We start from the raw sequence: 25059 nt of genomic DNA, 5'->3' as shown, positions 1-25059 counted from the left end.
ATCTAGAGTCATAGTATAATGAGAAAAACACCACAGCAAAGAAACCAAAGAATATCTCCACAATGCCAAACAACAAACGCAGAAACCAAGGTAACAAGAACAAGGAAGACACTATGATGCCCCCAAATGAAACAGATACCCCAATTCAAGATTATGAAGATGATGAGATAGAAGAAATGCAAGAAGCAGATCTCAAAAAATTGATAAGAACATTAATAAGTTCTCAAAAACAAATTCTTGAACTACAGAAATCCTTACTGGACAGGATAGAAAATCTCTTTCATGAAAATGAAATATTAAGGAGGAATCAAAATGAAATGAAATAACTAGTAGAACATGAAACTGTGATAGTGACAAGAAACCATAATGAAATGAAGAACTCAATAGATCAAATGACAAACACATTAGACAGCCTTAAAAACAGAATGGGCGAAGCAGAAGAGAGAATATCAGACTTAGAAGACAGAGAACAGGAAAGTATACAGTCAAACCAAAGAAAAGAAGAGGAAATTAGAAATCTAAAAAATATTGTCGGGAATCTACAGGATACTATCAAAAAACCCAACATTCGGGTTCTAGGCGTTCCTGAAGGCATGGAGAGGGAGAAAGGATTAGAAGGCCTTTTTAGTGACATACTTGCAGAGAACTTCCCAGGTTTGGAGAAGGACAGAGACATCCTAGTACAGGAAGCTCATAGAACCCCTAGTAAACATGACCAAAAGAGATCCTCACCACGACATGTTGTAATCAAACTCACCACAGTGAAACATAAAGAAAAGATCCTAAAATGTGTAAGAGAGAAATGTGAGATTACTCTCAGAGGATCTCCAATTAGACTCACAGCAGACTTCTCATCAGAAACCCTACAGGCTAGGAGGGAATGGCGAGATAAAGGCCAGGTAGTAAGAGAGAAAAACTGCCAGCCCAGAATACTATATCCTGCAAAGCTCTCATTTGTGAATGAAGGTGAAATAAAGACCTTTCATAGCAAACAGAAACTGAAAGAATTTGTCACCATTCGTCCAGCCCTGCAAAAAATGCTTAAAGATGTGCTACACACAGAAACACAGAAACATGGTCATCAATATGAAAGAAGATAAAGGAAGGAAACCTCACAGCAAAAGATCATCGGAAGCGCAAAGCATATACCAGAAAATATCTACAATTTGGAATATGATGTAAGGGGCCTGTTTTGGGGATGGAGATGGGAGTAGCCAGCATCAGAATGCTGCCAGTATGTGGGGTCAGAGAAAGATAGAGAGGAGACAGAGAGAGAGAGAGAGAGAGAGAGAGAGATAAAGTATAAGGACTCACACTTTCTTGTGTGAGTGATCAGATTTTACAAGGGTAACAATCTTGGAAGTGTGTTTACGTGTCATTTTTAAGCACTTCTGATGAATTAATTAGCAACCCAGAGAGCTTATTAAATGCTATCATGAATACACGGTAGGGAAAATTGATCGTAAAAGCTTAGAGATATTCTTCACTTAAACTCTACTTGCCATTTGGAGTGTCCAGACCAGCATATCTCTTCCATTCTGCTTGTGGCATAAGTAAAATGTTCATATTCTGTTCCTACACTCAACTGTAAGTTGGTTCCCCAGGACAATTTTTTTTTTCCTCTGGTGTTTCCTTTCTTCTGGGGTTTTATTAGTTAATCTCTGTCATCAATGTGTGCCTTAGAGCCTCCAGTATGTCATGTCTTAGTCTATGTCCACAAACCTGCTTTGTAGATGACAGCTTTTCAATTCACCACAAGCCGGCGCCGTGGCTCAACAGGCTAATCCTCCGCCTAGTGGCGCCGGCACACCAAGTTCTAGTCCCGGTCGGGGCGCCGGATTCTGTCCTGGTTGCCCCTCTTCCAGGCCAGCTCTCTGCTATGGCCCGGGAGTGTAGTGGAGGATAGCCCCAGTGCTTGGGCCCTGCACCCCATGGGAGACCAGGATAAGCACCTGGCTCCTGCCTTTGGATCAGTGCGGTGCACCGGCAGCAGCACGCCGGCCGCAGCAGCCATTGGAGGGTGAACCAATGGCAAAGGAAGACCTTTCTCTCTGTCTCTCTCTCTCACTGTCTACTGTGCCTGTCAAAAAAAAATCACCACAAAATACTAGCTTTTAAAAAGGAGTCCAGGTGTCAGCAGTGTGACGTAGTGGGTAAAGATGCCACCTTGAGTGGCAGCATCCCATATGGGTGCTAGTTCTAGTTCCTGCTGTTCTACTTCTTATCTACTCTGTTATGGTCTGGGAAAGCAGTAGAAGATGGTCCAAGTGCTTGGCTTGGGTCCCTGCACATATGTGGGAGACCCAGAAGAAGCTCCTGGCTCTTGGCTTCAGAGGGCTCAGCTCTGACTGTCTCTCTCTCTCTCTCTCTCTCTCTCTACCTCTCTGTAACTCTTTCAGTTAAATAAATAAATATTCAAAAAGGAGTCCAGAAGTGTGTAGAAGTCTGCCGCTCACCATAAATGGGGTCCAAGTCTCCAACAGCAAACACGGCCATAGTGCGTCTTGAGGAATCAATCCGGGGTCTCTTCAGCCAGCACTGGAAGCAGTAGAGCACCACTCCACAGAGAAGAGCCACCAAGAAAATCAGAAGCAGAAACCTGACATGAAAAATAGCAAGCAAGGAGTGAGGTGGAGCATGAGACATAGAGGCAAGGGGAGGTAAGAGCTTCTGTTATGACATTTAATTGGACAGAGACCCAGCTGGACTGGCTGCAAGCAATCCGAGATGCTTAAATCCGCAGCAATCAACCACCACCTCTCATACATCTCCACTGAAGCTGGAGTATGCTCTGCCAGTAGAGACGGTCCATCTTGTCAGGTGATAACAATCATTTCTTCTTGGAAATTGGAGAGTTATTCTACAAAAGCAATGCTTTATTTCTTTAGCTCATTCACTTCTCCTTTAATTCATCCATAGCTTCTTTTCATTTTTTCTTTTTTAGACAGGCAGAATTAGACACACACACACAGAGAGAGAGAGAGAGAGAGAGAGAGAGAGAGAGAGAGAAATATCTTCCTTATTCCGTTGGTTCAGTCCCCAAATGGCAGCTACGGCACCCCAACCAGGACTAGAACCCGGGGTGCTGGCGCTGCAGGTGGAGGATTAGCCTAGTGAGCTGCAGCGCCGGCCCATCCATAGCTTCTTAAATACCTGTTAACTAATATTTAAGAAGTTGAGCATATTTTACATGTTGAAGTTAGAGATCCAAACGTGCACAAAATAGAATCTCTGCCTTTGAGGAGCTAACAATCTAACTAAGAGAACTAATATGTTAAGTTTGGAAAATAAAAAAGTCAAGATTTAGAATGACATAATAACTGTCTAAGGATTTCAAAGAAGTAACAGTAATATTTTGAATGGCTTTTGAAGCCAGAATAAAAATCAGTTGAGGGCCAGCACCGTGGCTCACTAGGCTAATCCTCTGCCTGTGGCACTGGCACCCAGGTTCTAGTCCCAGTTGGGCGCCAGATTCTGTCCCGGTTGCTCCTCTTCCAGTCCAGCTCTCTGCTGTGGCCTGGGAAGGCAGTGGAGGATGGCCCAGGTGCTTGGGCCCTGCACCCGCATGGGAGACCAGAGGAAGTCCCTGGCTCCTGGCTTCGGATTAGCAGAGTGCGCTGGCCATAGCGGCCAATGGAAGGAAGACCTTTCTCTCTGTCTCTCTCTCTCTCTCTCTCTCACTGTCTAACTCTGCCTGTCAAAAAAAAAATCAGTTGAGGAATGATGATTTCTAAAATTTCCTTAAACTATTGAGTTCATGTGACATATAAAATTAATTAGGGAAAAGACTGTGTATATATCACCAAATATTTTATTTTTGAAACATGAGAATATTCTTACCAGACATACCAGCTGTTGGGTTGTTGTTCATTATAATTTACACATCTGTTGATAAAGGAAGAGCAGTTAATGCTACACCTCTCGATGGTTAATATCTATTTCATTTGAACCTCCAAATGGTACAGACCACATCTATATCCCCAGAACAGTCACCTACTTATATCCACATCCATCTCTACTCTAAGCATGATTAAGCAAATGCCTGCCTTTCATTTAATCCATTCAAGGCATTTGTAAAAAGAAAAATTTGAGATTATCAGTCATGTAAACAAATAAATATCCTGTTTAAAGTTTGATTCTAGAGTTACAAATACTGTCATGCTCTCTGAGAAGCTGGTAACTAACTTCAGGGACAATAAGTAATAGGTATTAGTCAGATATTCATCTCACTTTTCTGTTTATCCAGAGACCTAGAATCCTTCATGAACCAAATTATCCATGGAAATGTTACTGATCTTTGCTAACTTTTAATATCTTGGTAGAGAATAGCAGGTTAACTATTAAATATTAAGTACTTCAACTGATTTCACTCTACTTGGGCAACTCATGAGGAAAGAAATTAGGCTAGGAGGAAATTGAATGGGTGTAACCAAATATGTCATTTAACAGAGAGTTAGTTGACCTCTTCGCTTATAATTTTAAAAATCTTCTGTGTGTGTAGGCACTAAGGTTTAAAGCTATCCTACAAAAGTAAAGTTCACAGTGAGATTTTCAGGAAGCTTAATTCCCCATGTCTCAAGATGTATCAATTATTTATACTGGAGTCCCTCACTATGCCCGAGATGTTGCACTGGACATATGTTGCTGATGGACTGTTTTCATATCAGAATATCTGGGCCACTAATATGCTTTCCTTGGCATTCCTTAATGTCAATTAATTTATTGCTTCTAGCATCCCTCAGGAGTCAGCCATGTCTATCATCTTACAGGAGAGAAAAGACTTTTAACATATGCAAAGTGTAAACTTCGAATTTTTTTTAGAGATTTATTTATTTATTTGAAGGTGGAGTGACAGAGAGAGGGTGAGTCAGGGGAGAACTGGATACAGAGGTAGACATAGAAATAGAGAGATCTTTCACCCCTGATTCATTCCCCCAGTGCCTACAATAGCTGAGCATGGGCAAGACTGAAGTCAGGAGCTGGGAAATTCATCAGACTCACATGTGGGTGGCAGGGAGCCAAGTGTTTGGGTCTTCATCTGCTACTTTCCTAGGTGCATTAGCAGGAAGATGGATCAGAAACAGAGCAAACAGGACTTGAAGTGGCATTCTGATATGAGCAGCGACTTAATCCTCTGCACCACAATGCCTGACCCATCTAATTAAAAATTTTACACAAAACATTTAAGACAGAAGTAAATGACTAACTGAAAATTTTTTGATTGTTCTTATATCTTTGTTTTTCTGAGTGCCTGTAGAATTCTGCAAAGTTCACAGGTACAAATGGCTAAGAAAAAACAACAACTGAAGTATGACTTTAGAAAGTGAGCATAGCCAGAGTTGTGGTAAAGCTGGTAAAACCAAAGCCTGCAACACCGGAATTCTGTAGGGGTACTGGTTAGTGTCCCAGTTGTTCCACTTCTAGCTCCCTACTAATGGCCTGGGAAAAGTAACAGAAGATGGCCTCTGCCGCCCAGATGGGAGACCCAGAAGAAACTCCTGGCTCCTGTCTCCTGGCTCCTGGCTTTGGCCTGGCCCAGCTCTGACCATTACCGCCATCTGGAGAATGAGCTAGCAAATAGAGAAGAGCTGTCTGTCTGTCTGTCTGTCTCTCTCTCTTTCTGTAACTCTTTTAAACAAATAAATAAATCTTTTTAAAGTGACTGTCACTAAAAGATTTTTGAAAATAATTCATGGAATATTCTTATAGAGTGTTGCTACGCAATCATCAAAAAGAATGGGGGCAAGCCTGCTGGTTACCATGCTGCTTGTTAAATCTGCACCCACATTGAAGTATCTGTATTGGATTCCCAGCTCTGAATCTTGACTCTGACTTCTTACTAATGCTAGACCCTGGGAGGTAGCAGTCATTGCTCATGTGATTGGGTTCCTACCTTCCAAATGGGAGACCTCAGTTGATTTTCAACCTCCTGGCTTTGGCCTGGCCCAGCTCAGTCCATTATAATCTGGGGAATGGACCTGAAGATGGGAGCTTTCCCTTTGTGTGTGTATCTTTCTCTCTGCTTCTCAAAATTTATTTATTTTTTTATTTGACAGGTAGAGTTATAGACAGTGAGAGAGAGAGAGAGAGAGAAAGGTCTTCCTTCTGTTGGTTCACTTCCCAAATGGCCACCATGGTCGGAGCTGCACCGATCCAAAGCCAGGAGCGAGGAGCTTCTTCCTGGTCTCCCATGTGGGTGCAGGGGCCCAAGCATTTGGGTCATCTTCCAGTGCCTTCCTGGGCCACAGCGGAGAGCTGGACTGAAAGAAGAGCAACCAGGACTAGAACCTGGTGCCCATATTGGATGCCGGCGCTGCAGGTGGAGGATTAACCAAGTGAGCCATGACACTGACCCCCAAAATTTAATTTTTTAAGGAACATAGATTTAGGTTTGAAATTGAATTCTTGTTAAGTAAAATAATACAGAGAATTGAATCTTATTTTGCATTTCTTCTTTTGCACCAATACAATAATTTCACCTAAATAGTTACTAGTTAGATATGAATATACACCAAACCATTAACAGTGCTTACTTCTCTTAAAGACGGTATTATGAGGAGTTTCTGTTTTGAATTTTTTGAACTTTTGTAGTCAGATAGCACTAACATGTAACATTAAAATATAAAAATCTTTAAAATGTAGTATTTAAGTTAAGGATGTATGGAAGGAAAGTTTCTGGGTGTCCTGGCCAAGTAAAAGAACAGAAGTTCTTGTTTTTGGAATATTGACAAGGAAACTCTTGACTCAAAGTGTGGATTATTTCAGGTTCCTGTAATATCCATCTCTGCTTCTATTTTTTTCATTTGAAAATAATTCACATATGAGTATTTATCATTGATATGGATTTTAAATATTAAGTACTTCATTTTATTTCTTCATTCTATTTTTAAATCACTCTTTCCCTATCCTCCACTCAGGACTAAACAAATACCCAAACTGATTTATTGCACCTTCTAATCCCTGAACACCCTTTGGTGGAGGTTCTGATATGCAACAAGATGGCCAGGCCACAGCTGGAGAAATGCAATGGTGTCATGAATTTCAGAGCTGCAGGCACCTACAGGATCATTTATTTCATCCTTTGGATTGTATATACTGTTTAGCTGAAAGCTGGAGTGGGAAAATACAGTGAATAAGCTACGAGTTGGTCAAGGAACTTAAGCTGGAACATGGGTCTTCCCACTCCTTGCTTAACTCCCCCACAGTAATTTTTATTTCTTTTTCAGATTCTATTTTTATACTTTTGAGTTCTTAAAATATCAGGATGAGAGCTATATTCTTAATACTTACATATTTTATTTTAGTTTATTGGACAGGCAGAGTTAGATAGAGACAGAGAGAAAGGTCTTCCTTCCGTTGGTTCACCCCCAAAATGGCCGTTATGGCCGGCTCACTGCACCAATTTGAAGCTAGGAGCCAGGTGATTATCCTAGTCTCCCACGCGGGTGCAGGGCCCAAGCACTTGAGTCATCCTCCACTGCCTTCCCAGGCTACAGCAGAGAGCTGGATGGGAAGAGGAGCACCCAGGACAGAATCCAGCGCCCCAACCAGGACTAGAACTTGGGGTGCCAGCACCGCAGGCAGAGGATTAGCCAAGTAAGCCATAGTGCCACCCAATACTTACATATTTTTAAACACAAGATAATCCTTATAGGGAAGGTTGTATTTTTGAGAATGAAATTACTATGCGGAGGTTAGTCAAACTGGGATGGTGGTGATATAAAGAAAAGAAAATGTCAAAGAGATACACAAGAGTTGAGAATAATGTTTAAATGAAACATTCAAAATAATCAGAATTCTCCAGAAGTAGATGTTGAAAGAGATCATTTCTGTCCCTATCAGAACACCTAGGTTCCTTCCTTACTTAGATGTTGTGGAGTTGATTTCAACTGCACATAGATGGTTGGACTAGTTGGTCCTTATTGCTCTTATCAGTACTGAGAAACTGTAGAACTAAATTAATTATAAATGTACTGATTCCATGAATTTAAGAAAAAAACTGCAGAGCCAGGAACCCTTCCATTTTAGATATATAACTTTGTGTGATGTAACTCACTTTCAAAGTTACAGCATTTTAAGGTAGGATCATACTCTTTTAATCCTCATTTTATAATTGAGAAAGCTTGGCCAAAGAGAAATTAAGGACTCCCCCAAGAAAACATTGCTAGAAGTGACAGAGGAAGCCTTAAAACACATGTGGCCTGGCTATGCAGTCCCTGTCTCTTATCACTGTGCATTAATATGACTGGAAAGAGTAGAAGCTAGCTATAGGACTGTCTGTATACTTGCAATATACTGAGTTTTAAAATGTCTTAAGAAAAGATTGAAAATATACACAAGAAATAGAAATTGAAGCATGTATAGTATTAGACAAAGAAAATAAACCAAGAGGGATATCAGTTTGGAAACTGACTGTAGTAAATCCCATATAGAAAATTTGAACTGAATTCTAGATCTGGCTTAAACTTTCCGGCAATAAAAATGGTAAGAAAGAGAATTGGTTATATGGTATCCTCTAAAATTAGCTAAATGAATGCCACTACTCACCAGAAATACAACAGTTCCTGGTAGAAAAACCAGAGAAAAATTCTAAACCTGGGAGGCGGCAAGATGGCGGAATAGGCAGGGAGCACACTATTAGTCCGGGGGGAGAGACAGTTGAATAAAAGTGGAGATATTGCAGGGTCAAGGAAGAGTAGGGGAAGAAACAGCAGAGGAAACTTCTCATCAGAAACCCTACAAGCTAGAAGGGAATGGCGAGACATAGCCCAGGTACTAAGAGAGAAAAACTGCCAGCCCAGAATATTATATCCTGCAAAGCTTTCATTTGTGAATGAAGGTGAAATTAAGACTTTTCATAGCAAACAGAAACTGAAAGAATTTGTTGCCACTCATCCTGCACTGCAAAAGATGCTTAAAGATGTGTTACACACAGAAACACAGAAACATGGTCACCAATAGGAAAGAAGGTAAAGGAAGGAAACCTCACAGCAAAAGATCACAGGAAGCTCGATTTCTCTTTGACATAGAATTAAACTCTGATGCTCTGTTAAAGCAATGTGTTAAAGTAATCTATTATGTTCTGATGTCTGTTAAATTCTAATTGTTCAAAAACAGCTGAATTTTTATTAAGAGCTATGGGTTATTTAAATATGTGCTTATTTTCAAAGATTTGAATAATCACCTTGTAACAATGATCAAATTTGGTCTATGATATGACATGATTTTAAGGAATCTAATTTCAACCAGATATCTTGGATTTTGAGCCTTCTTGTATTCTTGACAGGCATTCAAAAAATCAAAGTTTCAAACAATCTGGTCTCTAAAATTTCCAGTAAATCCTGGACTTTGGTTTTTCCAGTTTGCGCCCAACTGAAAAAATCAAAGGACCTATGTCTCTCATCTTATAGAGACACCAACTAATCAGGCTATTTGGATTATATTAGAAGTACTGTCAAGATGTGATGTGGTACCAAACTTTAAGTTTCTATAATGGAAAATGCTATTAATACAAATATTTGAGAATTAAAAAGTCTAATGATCTTGTGTTACTAGACATGATAGTTATCTTAATGAGAAAGCCCCAGAAGCCTAAAGGGTTAAATACTTGTAAAATCCTACAGGTGCTTTCAAAAATACTGTGAAGTAAGCAAGTGCCTCTTGTTGGTTGATGAGTTTATAATTTTAAACACGGTGACTTAAAGTCTTTTGTCATCCACAGTTATATATGATTTGCTGCTCATAAAACTAAAGCATTGTTGGTTCTGTGATTAGCTGTCCTCCTATCGGTTCCTATGGACTTTTTCCAGCCACTTTTATTGTATTCAGTACTTTGGGATGGATCTGTAAACAGATGAAGCCAATAATGTATTAACAGTACCAACTGAGAGTAAGTATGGTTAACTGAGGTTACTAAAAACAAAAAGCAATTCAAATCAATTGGCAATCTACAAAAAGAGTTAAAGATTTTAAAAGCTATTATTAAAATTGCTATATTGGTCTACTATGCTATGTTATATGTATGCACATATTGTATGTCCACATGGGGAAATTTTATTAAGAGTTTTATTTTAAATGGCTTATAGATAAGATTGTCCATAAATTTAAGCTGCTAAAATCAATCAAAGATACATTTTAATTTGTGTGACCTGAATGTGTGTATCATATGTTTTAAACTGGTTGGTAGAAAGAAACTAAAAACATTTTATATGGTTGTGCTTAAGTTTACTGGTTAAACAAACTACACCATGTTAGATATTTAAGAGGTGTTTTCAAATACATGATTCTTAAAATTTGTAGAAGGCATTGGACCTTCTGGTAAATGTTTTCTTAAGTTGTTATCTAATGGTTGAAACGGTTTGCTAAGTATTCATGCGATATTTCTATTGTCAGCAAGCAATCTAGGACTTGCTCCCTCATTTCTCTATTCTAAGCCCAACTTGTTCTTTCATTTCTCTATTCTCTTCAAGGTAGGAAACTAATTCTATTATGAAGGAATCTGTAGGATGCACAATTTAATCTTTAGACCTTATAAAAGAGATGGCTAACATTTTTCTGTAATAGCATAGCCAAAATAAGAACTTAAATAATAATCTCATAGCTAGATCCACTTCGCCATCAGCGAAGTATACAGTAAGTAGAAAAAACCTCCCTTTCAGACCAAAGGGAAAGAAAGTTTTAAAGTGAGAATATAATTTTCCTCATGGGCATTGTCTACTTTAGAAAAACTACTACAGAACATGCCTGTGACTATAGACTTGTAGTTCAGGCCACAGAAGATTAGAGATGGAACTTGGGCACTCTCTTGACTTGCATCCTCTGGTCTGCTTTAACACAAACCAGGAGGAAAAGAAAGCTAGGCATCAGAAGCAATGGGTGGCAGGCCTATTAATGGCTGATCTGTACAGTGATCTGCCCTCAAGGAGACCCAACAGGCCAGTCCACTGCAATGGCTTTCAATGTGATAAGCCTGGGCTTCAGCAGAAGTCAGCTTGTGAAGAGCCCTGGCAGCTCTCCAAGAGTTGGATCACTGGAAATGGACCTGCCCTGGAGTCGAAGGATGCCCAGGTCAGAGCCACAGATCTTATTGGCTCTAAGCTGAAAAGCCCTTCACTCAGCCCAACTTCCAAAGTGACCACTGCAGCTGAGGGGATGGTCAAGTAGGGTCAGCAACATTGCAGGCAGAACTGTAAATTTCTTGTTAGAGATGCCACCTGCCTTTACCTGGCCAGCTCTCCTCCCAGGCCAGCCAAGTAATGAAAGTCAACAGAGTGCCTTCCCCTAGGAGGTTCACATCTCCCTTAGGATATACCCCATGTGAAGAGATAGATAGGTCTGGGCCTCTTAACTTACAAGGCCTAAAGCCCAACAGATTATTATCAAGCCCCTTCTATCAGGTTCTATTTGCCTCTAAATCAGAAAACTTAATTGTAGCTTAGAGGCTTGAAATGAGTGTGGCCTGAGAGCTGTGTGTGTGTAGCTTAGACAGCACCTTTCTTAGCTCCTCTAATAATGACTCTGTCCTTTGTTCTAGACCCTGTCTAGCGCACTTGGGCCTCATTCCTTTGTAATCATAACCTCTACTCTACCACCAATGGCTATACTCCCAACCTGTGTGTACTGATGGTCCTCTTCCCCACTTACTGCTGTATAATTGTTCAGACCTGGCAAATGCCACTCTTAGGATCATTGGTTACTATCCTCACTCTGTCTTTTATGACCTTGTCTAAATATGATCAGAGTCAGCAAACTTGGAAGGCTTCCATAGCCTTGGCAACTTATGACGACAGCCTAGGGTGGTTACTGGCGCCATAAACTAGAGTGTCAATTTGTTGGGTCAACAACAGGAGCCACTGTGCACTTGCTCCTCATGTGGGATCTCTGTCCTTAATGTGCTGTACATTTTGATTTAATGCTATAACTAGTAATCAAACAGTATGTTTCACTTTGTGTTTCTATGTGGGTGCAAACTGTTGAAATCTTTATACTAAATTGATCTTCTGTATATAAAGAGATTTGAAAATGAATCTTGATGCAAATGGAAAGGGAGAGGGATCGGGAGTGGGGAGGGTTGCGGGTGGGAGGGAAGTTATGGGAGGGGGAAGCCATTGTAATCCATAAGCTGTACACTGGAAATTTATATTCATTAAATAAAAGTTAAAAAAAAAATCTAACCCTGGGGCCTTGTAAAGAGAAGAATGTTGTAGGCGATGTGAACAATGCTGTCCATGGTACTCAGATTAAATGTAACAAAAAATTCTGGGAGTTTTTCTCAGTTAAAAAATTTTCCTCAACATGCATTAATGTGCAATTTATGTAATAATAATTTGAAGGATAGGGAATATCAAGTCATATTTTCCAGAAGTTGGTGGTAAATTATAGAGCATTCACTAGATGAAATGTATTTCTCTCAGATTTTTCACCAGCTATATAATAAGTTAAATGTCGGATATACAATATAGCTTTGTGATTAATATTCTGGGCTCAGAAATTAGTCCTGGGTCCAAATAAAAGATCTGCCTTGTATTTGTTTGCCTTCTTGAACAAAATACTTAACTGTACTCAGATAGGTGATGGAATATCAATAGAAAATCTATTTTTTAAAGATTTATTTATTTGAATGTCACATTTACAGAGAGCTAGATAGAGATAGAGCTAGATAGAGCTAGAGCTAGATATAGAGCTAGAGCTAGAGCGAGAGCGAGAGAGAGAGAGAGAGAGAGAGAGAGAGAAAGAATCTTCCATTTGCTGGTCCACTCCACAAATGGCTGAAATAGTCAGGTCAGGACTGGACCAGTCCAATGTCAGGAGTCAGGAGATTCTCCCATGTGGGTGCAGAGGTTCAAGTACTTGGGCCAACTTCCGCTGGTTTCCCAGGCCATTAGCAGGAAACTGGACTGTAAATGGAGGAGCTGGAACACTAACTAGTTTCCATATTGCATGCCTATGTGGCAGGCTGAGGCTCTATCCACTATATCACAATCCAACCCCATTAGGAAATCTATTAATGCAGTTAATCTAAACACTATTTTATGGGGCTGGCACTATGGTATAGTAGGCTAGGCCTCTGCCTGCAGTGCCAGTATCTCATTTGGGTGCCAGTTTATGTCCTAGCCAGTCCTAGCTGTTCCTCTTCCAATCCAGATCTCTGCTTGTAGCCTTGGATGACAATAGAGGACAGCCCAGGTGCTTGGGCTCCTGCACCCACATGGAAGACTTGGATGAAGCTTCTGGTTCCTGGCTTTGGATAGGCCCATCTCTGAGCATTGTGGTTATTCGGGAGTGAATCAGTGAATGGAAACCCACCCCACACCCTCTAACCCTGCCTCTCAAATAAATAAATCTTAAAAAAAGTATTTTATGAATTTGTCATTCATGATTTTGAGTTTATTTATGCACATGCATGCCCATCTGTGATTGCTTACTTGGAGGAGAATGAATTAGAAGAGCAATTGAATGGGGATTCTATCAGTTTATTTCATAAAATATATTACTTATAATACTTGCATTTTATACAAAGTTAAGATAGCAATGCATTATTTGTACCAAAATATAGTTATAAAAACAAAATGACTATACTGGATCAATCTACTGTTTGAAAACAAGTTTAAGTAGAATAAGTAATAGATCAAATTTTTTAAAACAGAAATTTTTCAAAACAGAAATGTATGTAAATCATTTTGCATAATTATTTCAGCATAAAAGTTGATCCGTGAAAATGTTTTTATTTCTGGTTATCAGAGATGCCTTCTCCCCAGTCATCTCCAATGGGCGGCCAGCCAGCCCTTTATTGCTGTCTTTGATTTATTTAGAAATGTTTCTCCTTTTCTCTTTTTTGCACTGTAATCAAAGTCTCCCTTTGCTATGTCATTTTGCATATGACTTTGAGAAACTTACTGTCCTTTTTTTTTTTTAAAGAATTATTTATTTATTTGAAAGTCAGAGCCACACAGAGAGAGGAGAGGCAGAGAGAGAGAGAGAGAGAGAGAGAGAGAGAGAGAGAGAGAGAGGTCTTCCATCCGCTGGTTCACTCCCATGTGGGAGACCTGTAAGAGGCACCTGGCTCCTGGCTTCAGATCTGTGCAGCTCCAGCCATTGCAGTCATCTGGGGAGTGAACCAGTGGATGGAAGACCTCTTTCTGTCTCTACCTCTCTTTGTAACTCGGTGTTTCAAATAAATAAAATAAATCTTAAAAAAATAAATAGGAAAACCACAATTCCACAGAAGTATAAACAAGGGCCAAAAATGACAATCATATCCCAAAATGACCATTTGATTCCCATACATGTTTTATTGTTCTAAATTAACTGCCACATACCAAACAAAACATATGAGACTTGTCTTTTTGAAACTGACTTATTTCACTAAGTATGATGGCTTCCAGTTGTGCCCATTTTATTGCGAAATACTTGATTTCATTATTTTTATGCCTGAGTAGTGTTCCATAGTGTCTATATATGGTATTTTCTTTATCCAGTCATCAGTTGATGGACATCTGTGTAGATTTGATATCTTAACAATTATGAATTGAGCAGCATTAAACTTGGGGTACAAAAAGCTATTTCATAAGATGATTTCATTTTGTTTGGGTAAATTCACAGGAGTTGGATGACTGGGTTGTATGGTAGATCCATTTTCAGATATTTGAGGAATCCCCAAACTGTCTCCCATAATGGATGTTCTAGTTTACATTTCTGATCATGGTGTCTCCCCTGCCAGGTAAGTATTCTAGTTCATATATCTACCAACTATGCATTAGGGTTACTTTTTTACTACATCCTTGCCAACATTTATTGTTTTCTGATTTTTGGATGATAGCCATTCTAACTGGGGTGAGGTATTACCTCATTGGGGTTTTTATTTGAATTTCTCTGATGGCTAGTGATCCTGAGCATTTTTTCATGTGTCTTTTGGACATTGGAATTGCATCCTTTGAAAATTGCTGGCTGATGTACTTTACACAGTTCTTAACTGGATTGTTGGCTTTGTTGATTTTGAGTTTCTTGAGCTCTTTATAGATATCATGTATATTAATCCTATAATAGTGTATAGTTTGCAAATGTTTTCTCCAATTCTGTCAGTTTCCTCTTCACTTTGCAGAGTATTTCCTTTGCAATGCAGAAGCTCCTTAGCTTGATGTAATGTCATTTATCTATTTTTGTCCTTATGTCCATGATTCCAAGGTCTTTTCCAAGAAGTCTTTGCCTATGTCAGTGTCTTGCAGAGTTTTCCCAATGTTTTCCTCTAGTAATTTGATGGTATGGGGTCATAGCTTTAGGTCCTTCATCTATTTTGAGTTAATTTTTGTATAAAGTATAAGGTATTGTTTCATATTTCTGCATATGTAGATCCATTTTTTTCCAGCACCATTTATTGAAGAGTCTGTCATTTCTCCAGGAATTGATTTCAGCCTGTTTAGCAAAGATTAGTTGGTATTATATATGTGAATTAATTTCTGGGGTTTATGTTCTGTTCCATTGGTCCACTTACCTATTTTTGTCCCAGTACTAGGCTATGTTGATTATAACTGCCCTTTAGTATGCCCTGGTATTGTGATGACTTTCAGGTTTGCTTTTGTTGTTTAATTTTGCATTAACTATTTTGGGACTCTTGTGTTTTCATATAAATTTTAGCATCTTTTTTTCTATATTTGAGAATTTCATTGCTATTTTCATTGGTATCACATTTAATTGTAAACTGCTTGTAGTAGTATGTATATTTTGATGATATTAACTCCTTCTACCCACAAACATGGAAGATTTTTTCCATATTTTTGTGTCTTCTTCTATTTCTTTCTTTCATGTTTTGTAATTTTAATTGTAGAGTTCTTTCACATCCTTGGTTACATGTATTCCAAGGTAGTTAAGCTTTTTGTAGTATGGAGAATGGTATTGATCATACAAGTTCTTTCTCAGCCATGACATTATTTTTTGGTTGCCCCAGATACAGAATATGTCATCTACAAACACGGGTAATTTGAGTTCCTCCTTTCTTATTTGTATCCCTTTAATAGCTTTTCTTGTCTAATGGCTCTACCTAAAACTTCCAGAACTGTATTGGATAGCAATGATGTGAAAGTGAGCATTGTGCTCTAGTCTTGATCTTAGTGTAAATTATTCCAATATTTCTCCATTCAATATGATGCCAGCTGTGGGTTTGTAATAAATTGCCTTGATTGTTTTGAGGAATGTTCCTTCTACACCTGATTTGCTTAAGGTTTTTATCATGAAAGAATGCTGTATTTTATCAAATGCTTTCTCTGCATCTACTGATATAATTATATAGTTATTATTCTTCAGTTTTATTAATGTGATGTATTACATTTATTGATTTGTGTATGTTGAACCATTCCTGCTTACCAGGGATAAATCCTACTTTGTCCAAGTGAATCATCTTTCTGATGTGTTGCTGGATTCAATTAAGTAGCATTTTGTGGATGATTTTTGCATCTATATTCATCAGAGATATTGGTCTATAGCTCTCTTTTTCTGTTGCATCTTTTTCTGGAATTGGAATTAAGGTGATGCTGGCATTATAGAAGGAGTTTAGAAGAATTCCCACACTTTAAATTATCTTGAATAGTTTGTGAAGAATTGGAATTCGTTCTTCTTTGAACATTTGGTAGAATATAGCTGTGAAGCCATCTGGTCGCTGGCTTTTCTTTGTTGGGATGTTCTTCATTACTGGTTCAATCTCCAAGTTGGTTATCTATTTAGGTTTTTTATGTCTTCATGACTCAGTTATAATAGATTATTTGTGTGCAAAAATCTATTCATTTCTTCTAGATTTTCTAATTTGTTTTCATATAGCTGTTTCTAGTAAATATTTATGCTTCTTTTTAGTTTTGTGGTATCCATCGTTACATCTCCTTTTGCATCTCTGATTTTGTAAATTTGGATCTTCTTTTTTTGTTTAGTTGGGCCAGTTATGTATCAATTTTGTTTCTTTTTCCAAAAAACCATCTTATTCTTTCCTGATCTTTTGTATCTTTTGGGGGGTGTGGGGGATGTTCAATTTTTTTCTCCTCTAATTTTAATTATTTCTTTCCTCCTACTAATTTTGAATTTGGTTGTTGTTGTTTTTCTATGTCCTTGAGATGCATTGATAGATAATTTATTTGATGCCTTTCCAATTTCTTCATGTAGGCACTAATTGTTACAAACTTCCCTCTTATCATAGCTTTTGCTGTGTCCTGTAAGTTTTGATATGTTATATTATAATCTTCATTCATTTCCTGGAATTTTTTAATTTCCCTTTTGATTTTTTCATTCAGAAGCATGTTGTTTTGTCTTCATGTATTTTAATATTTTCTATAGTTTCTTAATTTTAATGTCCAGCTTCATTTCATGTGGTCAAAAAGATACATGATATGATTTCATTTTTTTTTAATTCACTGAGACTTGCTTTATGGCCTAGCATACAGTCTGTCCTTGACAAGTTCCTTGAACTGATGAAAAGAATGCATATTTAATAACTATGCAATGAAATGTTCTGTAAATATTAATTAGGTTCATTTGGTCCATAGAGTAGTTTAGCTCTGTCGTTTCTGTGTTGATTTTCTATATAGTTGATCTGTCAGTTGATGAAATTGGGGTGTTGAAGTCCCACATTACTATTGTTTTGGAGTCTATGTCTCCTTTAATATCCCTGAACATTTATTTTAGATAGCCAGGTGCGTCACCATTCAGTGCATATGTATTTATTAGAGTCACATTTTCCTGTTGAATTTATCCCTTCATCTTACATAATGGCCTTCCTTGTCATTTTAACAGCTTTTGTGTTTAAATCTATTTTGTCTGATATTAGAATGGCTACATCTGCTCATGTTTGCTTTCCATTAGCATAGCATATCTTTTTCTATCCTTTCATTTTAAGGTGGTTTTTTTTTTGTATTTTTGTTGGCAAGATGTGTTTCTTGTAGGCAGCAAATAGATGAGTCTTGTTTTTACTACATTCAGCTAGTCTGTATCTTTTAATTAGAGAATTTAGGTCATTTACATTCAAGGTTATTATTGATAAGTAATGACTTGGTCTTACCATTTTTCTTACATATTGTCTGCTTTGGATTTCCTTTGTACTTTTACTAGATTTTCTGCCTTCATAATCTTCCATGTTGATGACTATCATTCTCTATTTCTGTGTGTAGCACTCATTAAGAATTATTTCTAAGGCTGGACAAATGGCGACATTCTTTCAATTTCTGTTTGTTTTGAAAGATATTTATTTCACTTGCATTTTTGAGAGTTTTGCTTGTTGGGTATTGTATTATGAGATGACAGTTTTTTTTTTTTTTTAATTTGGGACTTGTACTATATCCCCACATTCTCTGTTGGCCTATAGGGTATCTGATGAGAAATCAACTATTAGTATAACTGGGGATCCACTGAAGATAATCAGGCATCTTTCTCATGCACATTTAAGCATTTGTTCTTTAGGATTTACTGTTGAAAATTTGACTATAATATATCATGGTTAAGATCTTTCTGACCCTATCTATTATGAGTTCTGTATGCTTTCTGTACTTGGATGCTTCTTTCTTTCTCCAAATTAAGCAAGTTTTTGTGATTACCCCTCTGAATAAGTGTTCTAATACATTCTCTCTTTCTACACATTCAGGAACTTGTAGTAAGATATCTGTTTGGTCATTTGATAATATACCACAAATTTCAAATACTATTTTCAGTTTTTCTGTTTTTATTTTTTGGTCTGACTGAGATATTTCCAAGGATTTATCTTCTAACTTGCATATTCTTTCTTTTGACTCACCGAGTCTGTTGAAGCTTTCCATTGTGTTTTCTATTTGACATATTGGGTCCTTCATTTCTAATATTTCTGCTTGATTTCTCTTCAATATCTCTATCTCTTGGCAGTATTTTTCAACCATATTATGTAGGATTTTTTTTTCACCTCGTGAATTTGTTTCTCTGTATTTCTGAGTAATCTTATGATCATTCTGTTGAATTCATTTTTAAGCATTTTACTAATCTCTTTGCCTTCACATTCTAATATTAAGGGCTGTTGTGTTCATTTTGAGGAGTCTTGTTGCGTTCCTTATTCTACTTTTTTGTATTTTTGTGTTTATTTTAGGCATTTGTGGAAACGTGTCGGTTTTCTCCTCTGATGGCTTTTCTCTCTGAACTATGCCTTTGTGGCTTAGAGGAGTGTCTGCTACTTGAGTGAATATAAGGAGGAATTTGCTGGGTAGGGCCAGGGAGTTCTGATCAGTGCTCAAGGGTGGGGTGAGAATCCAGGGTGACACCCAAATTGGGAGTGATAGATCTTCACTGTAGGGAGGAGGGTATAATTACATCTACTGGCGTAATCACAGCCTCACCTCCTCTCTTTCAAGGTGATAGGTGTGCAACATTAACTCACAGTGCCTACAATCTCCAGCCATGCAAGTGCATAAACTATATAAATGATCTGTGAGGTCCTCAAAGTGAGCATGGAACATCCTACAATCACACATTCCAGGCGATCAGGTAGCTCTGAGCCTCAGAAACCAGACTCAATGATTTCCCAGAGACACAGCTACAACCATTCCCTCTTATGCAATCACAGAACCCCTTCAGTCATACTGCACAAGCTTCCATAGTCACAGGGATCAGAGGATGCACTCTCAGCTCTGCAAGCCTGCCCCATCCACAGAAAGAGCAGAGGCATTCCCATAGACAACTTACTGTGGGTGTTCTGCTTTGGCAGTTTGAGCCCCAGAGCCTGAACATGGTTGAGGAATGGGAGCACCTCGCAGTCCTAAGTAAATGCCTAACCACCTGCCAATCCTCCAGGCCAGGCTCAAAGTCAGTGGAGAACACAAATTTATTTCTCTGATAAAAATCTCATAGGTGGACACTCACCTGAGCTGCCCCAGACTATACTGGCATTAAGATGATGCTTTCTCCCTGCTGATCATAGGGCACCCTTCTGGGGCAATGGAAAGAAAGCAATATACTTTTATTTCACCAGGTTATGTTGGTACGCTGACCTCTGGTAGGGCTCCAGTCAGGAATCAAAGCCATTGTGGTTAACGAGATTCTCTCTCAGGCAATATCACCAGTGACATGTGCTGTCACAGTTTGGTCTCACCTCACTTTGAGCAGCTGGTGTCTCCTCCAGTCCCCGGGTGAGGGGGTTGCAGGTGGTCTCTCTGCTTACTGCTGTGTGTTTGTACTGCCCATGCTGCTCTATGGCATCTCTTTCCACTGCAAACTTTGCTAAACTCTGCCCTAGAAATACACTGTCTCTGCTTTTCTTCTATTAGCTCCACATGGCCAAAATCAGTACATCTTTCCCTATCTGTCTATCTTGGTATCCCAAAACTGTTGGTATCAAATAATGATCAATACAACAGACACTTTACTGCAAGATGACATGGACATAAATGTTGTAGACACAGTAAGTAAGTTAATAGCACAGCTTCAACTTAAGTAAATGTTGAAGTTCTGCTATTAACTTACTTACTATGTCTCTCTGGGTCTCAATTTCTTCACCTGAAAGAGAACAGCAACCTCAAAGGCTCTAAAATCAGTATAAACACTTGTCAAACACATATTTTTCTGTTATGATGATTAGAAAGTTGGATTTAATGTTTAAGATAATTTTCAATGATGAATTGTTTTATTGTATTATTCTATACAACACACAGGAGATGAAGAAGTTGGGACCAACATTGTGGTACAGTGGGTTAAGCCATGGCTTGTGATATTAGCATCCCATACTGGAGTGCCAGTTTGAATCCAGGCTATTCTGCTTTCTATCTAACTCTCTGCTCATGTGCCAGGGAAGCAGCAGACTATGGACCAAGTGCTTGGACCCTGGCCACTCACGTGGAGACTTGGATGGAATCCCTAGCTCCTGGCTTCAGCCTGGCACAACCTTGGCTGTTATAGCCAATTGCAGAAAAAATCAGCAGGTGGAAGATCTCTGTCTCTCTCTATCCCTGTCTCTCCTTCACTCTCTGTCATTCTGCCTTTCAAATAAATAAACAAAATCTTGTGTGCAATAGTGTTGCTGCCAGTATAGATTTTTCAATTGTTTTATATCTTCGCGAAACAAATTGTTTTTTTTCTTTAATCGATTTTATTTTTTACATAAAAAGTTCAGTAAAAATTGGATAAAGTAAAGTGATTTTAAGCAGTAAATCAATCTTATCAACATAGCACAAGGCTGACCAAAATCACAAGGCAAATTGTTAAGACTGATATAGTACGATAGTGTTAATGCTCTATGATTTTTTTTAAAAATTACTCCCTGTAAGTGAAATTGACATCACTTCATGTGAATATTATTTATGATTACTGTCTACAGTTCTTGCTTATATTCCTGCTGAACTGTGTTTTTCTTTTATATTTTACTTTTTACTTATTGAAGTTTTTACTTAGTGAACCATTAAGCCTTTGACTATAATGTAAATTAAAATGTTACCTCAAAATTTAAAAAAATCTTTCAAAAGCAAACAAACAAAAGAACTGAAAAGGCAAGATAAGAGCAGCCATGATGGCCGGTGTTGGGTAACCCTATAGCAATCAAAAAATCTGCTATGTCACAAACAGCTAAAGATTGCATATTAAATGCTAGAATGAATACACATAAACAGAAATGGAGAACTATGCAGGAGCAGAAAGGGTGGCTCAAATATAATAAGCAAATTGTCAACAAAAAGATGGTCTACCAGAAACAGGTGCACAGTTCCAGGGCCTAAGAAAACACCCCTCCTAGCATGGGCTCTTGCTCTAGCTCCAGTGCCCAAAGACTCCAGATTGAGGGCAAGGATAATTGACAACATCTGGCTGGGAGTGAGGGCTGCAACCAGAAGACAGTGCTTGGCAGAGAAGTTTTTCTGACACTTGTGCTAAGTCACATTGCATTACAGTTAACATTAATCATCAGCAGCATTATTAATGGCACCTTCTTCCTATCTCCTGAGCAGAATTCTGAGAACCATTAAGTCTACAGTAGAAAAAGTGAGAAAATTGAATTGATTATTCACATAATTCATATCAAAAACACTTTGAAATTCACACATCCAACAGGTTAGAATTTGGCTTATTTGCTTAGAGTTGAAGCAATTATCTCAAAGACTGCCTCCCATTGTTGCCATGACTTATGAGTATGAATGAAGCCATAGATTATACTATGATTCTGTCATGAACTTAAAGTATCTCTGAAAACTCAAGGGAGTGAAATTCACTGAGCATTAAGAATCAAGAAATCGACGTCCCTTTATTTATCTAACAAAACTGATCATGATGAAAAGGATCTTTCCTGTTTTAGAAAATGAAGCCATCTGCATTTCAAAATCATTTACTTTTTTTCTTATATGATTATAGTGATCAATGGAAACTCATTTGGGGATTTTAAAATGAATTAAGCCTTTTTGATTCTTCAGAATTTTAAGATAACAAGTTAAAACATGGGATCTCTTACTATTTACTTACATTTCATTTTCTTCACATGGTAGATCCGAGAGCACCAACTGAAACACATTTTTCAAACAATAAACTCCAAGCATCTCATTTGTCTAATCCTTTAATACAAACAGCACCTAGAGACAATACGGGTTTATATCATTCTGTTTCTCTTTTTAATTGGAGACACCATAGCAGGGTCTATTTTCAGTGTACAGACTTTAATTTAAAAGTATCTGGGTAGAATCTTTTTCTTTTTGTTTTAATGAAATTTCAACTCAGATTTTATTGAATGAGATGTTATCCTTTTTAAAAAAATATTTATTTGAAAGAGTTAGAGAGAGAGAGAGAGATCTTCCATCTTCTGGTTCACTCCCCAGATGGCTGCAAAGACCAGGGCTGGCCCAGGCCAAAGCCAGGAGCCAGGAGCTTCTTTTGGGTCTCTCATGTGGGTGGCCGGTGCCCAGACACTTGGGCCATCCTCCACTGCTTTCACAGGCATGTCTGTAGGCACCTAATTAGCAGGGAGCAGGCGGTAGTTTTATGCGCTTTGCCATAGTGCTGGCCCTGGGTGGAATCTCAAACCCAACAGTGACAGAAGACAGATACTTGAACCAGATGTCATTTTGCAAACCACTATAGATAGATCTGAAAGCATTTTCTGGTTTTTGTATATGGATGGTTTGTTGGCTCTTAGAAGCTTCAATGCATCTTGCACTTTTTATTCTCAAGTTTTAGCTATAGGAAGGGGATTAATTATTTCTGAGTATCTTCATGCAAAGGAAGCATATACCAAATGTGTAGAACAGAAGTTAATCCTATTAGCAGCAATGGATATTAAATAATGCGTGAGCATGTGACTTTAAGACTGAGGCTTGTTTAAAATCACATGGCATTCCTGTCAAAATTTGTAATCTTAATCAAGAGGGGAAAAGTGGTAACCTTGATTGCTTTAAGAAACCTTACCTTCAGCATTATAGCACAATTATCTTAATTTTTTTTTGTTTTGAACCTTATAATTTACAATACTTCATACCCACTATCACAAAGAAAAGGACCCTTTTCTGGTGTTTTTGTCTGTGTTCCCCTTTGAACTTGGATTCTAGTGTACTAATAGAAAAATCTTTAAATATCACTTGTATGTAGCTTCAAAATCCAGATTGAGGAAGCCAATTGAAGCATTTATTCTCTTAGAATATAACATACAAATGCAGGTACAAATAGAAGTCAGAAAATTTCAAATAGCAGACTTGGGAGTTTGGAGTGAGTAAGGTCTTTTTTCCCCAAAACACATCTTCTTTATCACCTTGTATTTACTCCACCAAGTTTATCTGGGTAGAGAGATTTGTGGAGTTGCAGATGGAGCCATGAATTGGCCATCAGAGAGTGTGGTATTGAACAATTTATATGCCCAGTAGATGAGTTGCCTTCTCAATTGCTAGAATGCTGCAAATAGATTTCCATACTAACAGAGAGGGAAATGAACATTCAAATTTTGCCCATGAAGGAAGTTTACTTATGAGTCAATGAAATCATTTGGGATTCAGTATAACAGATAAACAAATAAAGCCAACATTTTACTTCCAAGTCACTTCCTAATCTTCTCTGTGTGTCTTCAAATTACACAATATCACATTATAGCCAGCTCACTGCCAATTCATTAGCTGTCAGACTTCTGAGTTATAATGAAATGTTGAGTGAAGTCTTAATATACTTTAGACCTAAATCTTTCAGACACATTGCATTCAAGTAACATAGATATGGAGATGCAGGTTTTGGTCAGAGAGGAATGTTAGAGCAGAAGCAAAATGAACCCTAAAGTAGTTCTGTCTCCATCAGGCAGTATTGCAAAACTGTCAAGCATCAAGTGTGGTTGCAGGCAACAGCAAACATGCCTTAAATTAATCCAACCACAGCAGCTTTCTCTATGTCAACAGCATTTTTTAGTTTTGAAATTTTCACTGCATAGCAAAGTTAAACAAAGGTTAAAATTTGCATTGCATTTTGATAGCAATGGTAATACATAAACAAAATTAAGACTAATATTACCGACAACTTGTTTCCTGTGTCTCTCTCTATAATAAAGTACAGGTTGCTGGAAATGCCTTCTTGAGGAAAATCTTTTTAAGTAGGAGTAGTTAAATTGTGCAAAGCACAGATCTATAGAAAATCAAGTCCTCAAAGTACCTCTCAAAATATTTTCCGAGAAAGAGAGATGGTTACCTGGAATAGTGTCAAACACAAGGTTCCTGCAGTTGAGATCACTGAAGTGATGCCAAAAGGTCTGGATCTTGACATGATTAAAGGTCAGTCTGCCAGAGATAGCAGTTTGCTAACTTTGTTTATCTTCCCCAGTCTCAGAACTTGTTAGCTTCTCTATAAGTTATACTCCCTACCAGGGCAGGTGTTAATGATGGCTCCTTGTGACTAGTGAAGTGCATGCTGGGGAAAGGAATGTCAGGTGCACACTCACAGGCACTAAGAGTTCAAGGAATTTAAGTTTAAGGTCAGAACACTGCTACTGTTTGTCAAGGCCTTAAAAATAGGGGTTATAAATGCTGACCTATGAGACTAGCTGGCTGCTTAAATCACATTCAAAATTCAAGTCCATGGTTTATTCCAGAGAACTTGTGATTCTTTCATAGACTTTCA

General features: G+C 38.1%; 1 protein-coding gene across 1 annotated transcript in view; it reads right to left on the bottom strand.

Moving 5' to 3' along the window:
* The window catches only part of TMEM207 (transmembrane protein 207), a 33077-nt gene extending 8372 nt beyond the window's left edge, over window positions 1-24705 (bottom strand). Inside the window, exons 1-4 of the mRNA XM_062181295.1 lie at window positions 24631-24705; window positions 22438-22475; window positions 3841-3885; window positions 2457-2599 (exon numbers count right to left, since the gene is read on the bottom strand). Of these exons, the coding sequence (XP_062037279.1) occupies window positions 2457-2599; window positions 3841-3885; window positions 22438-22475; window positions 24631-24705 (301 nt within the window). The remainder of the gene's footprint in view (window positions 1-2456; window positions 2600-3840; window positions 3886-22437; window positions 22476-24630) is intronic.
* Window positions 24706-25059: the final 354 nt, after the last annotated feature.

The sequence above is a fragment of the Lepus europaeus genome, chromosome 2 (assembly GCF_033115175.1).
Source record: "Lepus europaeus isolate LE1 chromosome 2, mLepTim1.pri, whole genome shotgun sequence".
Classification (NCBI taxonomy): Eukaryota; Metazoa; Chordata; class Mammalia; order Lagomorpha; family Leporidae; genus Lepus; species Lepus europaeus.
Note: the sequence above shows the minus strand (reverse complement) of the source record. Positions and strands in the feature narration are given on the sequence as shown.